This window comes from Eublepharis macularius, chromosome 13 (genome assembly GCF_028583425.1).
Source record: "Eublepharis macularius isolate TG4126 chromosome 13, MPM_Emac_v1.0, whole genome shotgun sequence".
NCBI lineage: Eukaryota > Metazoa > Chordata > Lepidosauria > Squamata > Eublepharidae > Eublepharis > Eublepharis macularius.
This window is the reverse complement of record NC_072802.1, coordinates 73,557,042-73,562,285: the sequence shown is the minus strand read 5'-3', so window position 1 is coordinate 73,562,285 and position 5,244 is coordinate 73,557,042. Positions and strand designations below refer to the sequence as shown.

Here is a 5,244-nt window from a genome sequence, read left to right as displayed (position 1 = left end):
GCAACCCCTTGGTTAGAATCTGTTTTCTTGGGTCAGAAGGGGCCTCCCTTAAGCTTTCTGAGCTTGCCAGAAACTTTGCAAGACTGAAGAAAATAAGCTTTGCAAAACCAAAGAGGAATCAAAGCAGAGCTCTTTGAAAAGCCTCCACTCCTTTGGAAAGTTAATTCAGACTATGCTTTGCTTAACCTCAGCTTGAGGTTGGCTTGCAAGACCTTCACCCCCTTGCTGGCTGCTGCCAGATTCCTGTATTTGAATGTACAAAGTGCAGCGATACACGAATCTCCTCCCTAAAGCCAGGGCCATATGCACCCCACCCCTAGTCATGTTTAGGAAGATGACCTCCCTTTCCCACTCGGGCCTCCAAAGAAGCTGGAAGCGCCAGAAGGAGCCAAGGAAAGGCTCGGAGCTGCCACCTCGCTTGCCTTGGCTGCAGGAGAGCGAGGGAGAGAGGCCGTGTGTGTGTGTGTTGTGTGTTTGTGTGTGTTCTTGGCTTAATAGGGCCCTATGGAGACATCAGCGCAATTTGCAAGGAGGGTTGAGGCCACCAGGAACCCTTATTAGGCCCATCCTGGAGAGGTAATTTCATGTTGGTTAATCAGTGTGAATGTTGTGCTGTGCAGGAGAGCCAGGCTGGAAAGGCTGGCCCCACTGAGCCCCCTCCCTCGTAGGCCGTGTTTGCTAACGAACACCTCATGCATATGAATGAGGGCGATTATGGCTGGGAAAGGGCAGCCAGCAAGCCATAAACCTCATTTTAAGCTTGTTATTATTAAGGACCTATTACTAATAATCAGCCTGGTGTGGGGAGGAGCCCGCCATGGTCAGTCTCGGGGCTGGATGCCGCTGCTCCCATCTGGCAGGTGGGCAGGTAAGAGGAGACACACCGGGAGCTCTTGCTCTTTGGTCCGCAGAAAGTAGAAATACAAGCCCTTTGGCTGGCGGACGGGGGTGAAAGTCTTTAATCGTGGCCCCAGAACCCACCCCCTCTGCTGCTTTCGCCCCAGGAGAAAATGTGTGTGTAAAGTGCTGTCAAGTCACCACCGACTCCTAGTGACCCCTGCTGGGGTTTCCGGGGCAAGAGAAGTTCAGAGGGTGGTTTGCCATTGCCTGCCTCTGCGTGGTGACTCTGGGCCTCCTTGGCGGTCTTCCATCCCAGCACTAACCAGGGCCAGCCCTGCTTAGCTTCTGAGATCTGACAAGACTGGGCTAGCCTGGACCATCCCAGTCGGCGAGGGGGGGGGGCAGAGGAAAATACAGGCACACCAAGCGGCATCAGGTGAGTCTTCTAAGTCCAGTGCAGGTTTCCTTCAATAGAATCTGTTTGTGGCTGAGGAGAGGAAGCTGCGCTACTGTCACAGACTGAGTGTCAGGTCTGCTGCCCACAGACCCTCCATCTTTGAACACTTTGCAATCATTCCCCTGTGTGTGTGTGTGTAACTTTTCACATAAGCTCATATCCAACTCCTGGGAAGGCAGCGCTCGTATCTCGGATGGCTCCCCACAGCGGCCTTGGGACAATTCAGTCCAGCTCTCCCACTGACTGTGCCCAGCTGGTTGGGCACTGAGGGTGGGGGGCTCACAGGGAGGGATTGGAAGTTGGTAGCAAGCACTCCCTACGTCATTCTCAACAAGAGTTCTGTGTACAGCCAGACGCTTTTAATTGCTTCTGTGTAACCTACGGACATATATACGCTTTAGTTATGATTTCTCAATAAAAAACCTTGACTCAAGAGAGCTTGGATTTCTTGCTGCAAGGGGGGAGTCAGCTTCAACGTATCCTGTTTTCCATAGACTGACACCGAGGCCGTCCTCTTTGCGGTTGTTGAACGAGTCACGTCTGGCAAGACTGGAGGGTGAGGCAGTGGTTTCTCCAAGTGAGGCAAAACTAGTCTGTTTGGGTAGCTGCACAAGATCATCTTCCTCCGCACTGGGGAGAAACCTGAGACCAGCACAGGGAGGGCGCCGGCCTGGAGGTGGCACCGAGGACTTCTGCAGTCCCATTTGGGAACCCTGTGCTTGACAGCCACTGGGCAGTGTGGTGTAGTGATTAGCGTGTACCGTTCGGACAGGGAGGAGCTGGGGTCTGGCTTTCATTCAGTCATGCAGCGACCTTGGGCTAGTCATCCATTCTCTCTTAGCATAATCTACCTCTCAGGGTTGTCGTGGTTATAAAATGGGGAGGCAGGACCGCGTATATTGCCAGAGCTCTTTGGCAGAAAGGTGGGATAGAGATGGCGAGTAGAAAGGTGCCAGTCCCTCAAGCGCCACACTGCACGCCCCTGCTGACCGAAAGGCTGCATCTTGAACCTGGGACTTGCTCTCTTGCTGTGCTTTGGGCCCACCCTCAGCTCCAGTCTGGCCAGAGAGATTGTTGTGGGCTGACTTTTGACGGTGGCGCCTCGGCAGAGTCTCCTTTCTTTTGAATTGCTTGGTATTTGCTCCAGCCGAAGAGATGCAGAGCATGTTAAAAAATATTCATCTCCAAATGAAAGCTGCTCTAATTGGATTCCACCTTCAAGGATTGGGTCAGAGCCGAGTCCTCCCCCCACAGACTTGTCCAGTCAGCAAGGCCTCCTGCAAAGCCTTTTCAAATTGAAGTGGGGGGTGGGCTGCCGGAGGTTAATAGGAGTGTTGGAAAATAAATAGGTTATTGATTGATCATAACAATGCGCTGACTGCAGACTTACCTTGCTGACCTTCCTTCCCCCAATATTACGGAAAATCCAGTTAGCATCTCATTATGGCCGGCCGGCTCTGCCACTGTGTGGGGAATGGCAGGCGCTGGAGGACGGGCCCAGGGAGGGCCGCAGCTCTGGCCAGCGCCTGTCCTCCACCTGCAGCTCCCTTCGGGGGGCCTTTCCTGAGGAGGACCCTGGTGGGCATCATGCACAATGCCCCCTCCTCTCGGCAGACCAGACGCAAGGCCCACAGCACCGGAGACAGGGAGGGGCAAAGGGGGCTCGTGTCCCAAGCCAGGAGGGTGTTCACCTCACAATCCCTGTTAAGCACAGCCTCCTGCCAAGCGGCCCGAATGACAGGCCTGGTCTGGCAGATCTGTTGCACGCCCAGCAGGGCTTTACTCCCATGCAAGGAGCTTTCCTCTGATGCCAGAGGACAGAACTGCCACGCGGATCTGGTACCCAAAGCAGAGCTTAGCAAAAAGCTTCCAGAAAAAGCTCCTAAGCGGGCTGTATGAGCCTCCCGCCAAAGGAGCTCTGTGGCTGCAAGGTAACCCTGCCACCCACCCACCCTCCTGGCTTGGCAGGCTCTCCTCCTGTGGACGTAGCAGGAAGGAAGGATTAAGCAGGACTCCCAGCCTTGGGCCTCCAAGCCCACAAGCAGCCCTACAGCTCCCTTAGTGGCTGGCCATGACGCACGACGCTCTCTCTGCCCAACCTTCCCCACAGCACTGTTGGGAGAATGTCACGGGACACTTCCTGGGACTGGTGCCCTGGCACATTCCTACCCAAGGCCTGCTCACCACCCTGGGCTGCTGCCTTTATCCCCAGCACCCGGCACGCAAAGGGCAGCGCTTCCCACTGGCTTGGCCCCGATGCCATTGTTTTCCTGGAGGGAGAACCCCAAGAGACTCCTCCTGCACCCCCCCAGGCCCCCAGCAATCCCAGAGGGGTGGCTGGCCGGCCGGCCAGCCAGCGCTGCAGCCCGGGCCACAGAGAGGCTCCCCCGCCCCAACCGGACCCTGCTGGGCCGCCCGGTGGGTGGGATTCCTTGCGCAGGAGCGCCCTCTGCTGCCCACACGGCCTCCGCCTTCCTTTTGAGGCCAGAAGACGCGCCCGTTCAGCCGCAGTTGGACGCCGCGCAGCGCCCGAGAATCCACAGCGCCCCACGTGCACGACCCCAGCAGTCCTCAGGACAGCCTGTAAGAGTGGGGGGGGGCACGATTGCCATCCTCTGCCACAGGCCCACTGTGCCAAGGGAGAAGCCGAGGCTTCGAGGGGCTCGTTGGCACAAGTCTACCCAGCTGGGCTCCTGGCAACGGCGAGATCTGAACCGGGGGCTTCCCAAAGCACACCTCCCCCAGGTGACCTCGCCACGAGCTCTCACGGCGGAGCGGCCTCCTCTCCTGGCACAAGCCGCGGCAACGGCTCGTTTGGCAGCGTCTCGTTCCGAGCGCGGCTCACCCCCCGAAGGCGGCTGTCGCAGAACCACCCGCGGCCCTAACGCGGGTGGCCAAAGGAACGGGGAAGCCCCCCCCCCCCCGGCACTCCTGCTTTTGCCGCGTCGGACTGAGCCGCGGACTGCGGGGCGGGTGTGCCCCACGCAGGAGAGCCCGCGCGCTGCCGGTCCTCGCGTTTGAATGACTGTCCGGGCGCAGCTTCGGGGCAGGGGCAAAAGCGGCGGCTCCCTCGCTGCTCATCCCCCGGTAGGGAAATGCGCACGCGCCGCTCTGCGCCCCTCCCGCCCAGGAGGCCGCCCGCCGTGCCCCCGGCGTGCCCCCGCCGTTCTCCGTTGCCCTTGAATGTTGTCTCCCTCCCCACCGTCGGGGCAAGAGTTGGTTAGCCCGGCAGGGCTCAGGGCCTCTGCTTGGCGTGCAGAAGGCCCCAAGTTCAATCCCCGGCGCCTCTCCCGCGAAAAGGTGCGGGCAGTCGGTGATGCGGGCAAAGCTCTTCCCTTTTGCCCTGGAGACCCGCGGCCAGTCTGGAGAGCCGAGGCCGACCCTGATGACGGACGAGGCAGCGTCGGGTGGTTCGCAAGGCATCCTGGGAGGCAGAGTCCCGAACGGGTGGACTACAACTCCCAGAGATGACTTGCTGCCGGGGTGCTGCTGTCGTTGCAGAGACGTCTGCTAAAGTGCGCGGGCGGCTCTGGCGGCCCCGCCGAGGCGGGAGGCTGGATTCGGAGGGGCGGTTTTATTGCGGGGAGGGGACTGCAATGCGGACGCGGCTCCTTTTCCCCTTCCCCCGACCTGTCAGTTATAGCTGATGATGATCCGGGAGATGGGCGGGGGCTGCGGGCTAGGCGCGTGGCCGTTCTCCACACGTCCACGCGCGGGGCGCGCGCAGGAAGCCGGGCCGGGCCGGCTGCCCTTTTGTTTCTGCAGCGGCTCGAGCGGAGCTTCCGCCTGCCTTTGCCTGGGGTTTGAGAGGCCTCCGGATTAACAACTCAGCGCGGACCCAGGGGTTTTCGATGGCTGTTGTGGGTTTTCCGGGCTGTATTGCCGTGGTCTTGGCATTGTAGTTCCTGACAATGCCAAGACCACGGCAATACAGCCCGGAAAACCCA

At 59.2% G+C, this 5,244-nt stretch overlaps 1 protein-coding gene across 1 annotated transcript; it reads left to right on the top strand.

Moving 5' to 3' along the window:
• The first annotated feature begins 3,553 nt into the window (after positions 1-3,553).
• On the top strand, positions 3,554-4,318 carry LOC129341022 (proline-rich protein HaeIII subfamily 1-like). Its single transcript, XM_054995889.1, has one exon. It carries the CDS (start codon positions 3,554-3,556, stop codon positions 4,316-4,318), a length of 765 nt encoding a protein of 254 aa, XP_054851864.1.
• The last annotated feature ends 926 nt before the right edge of the window (positions 4,319-5,244 follow it).

Excerpts from the sequence above, each read along its gene's own strand:
- LOC129341022 (XM_054995889.1), top strand. The coding sequence starts at position 3,554 with ATGCCATTGTTTTCCTGGAGGGAGAACCCCAAGAGACTCCTCCTGCAC.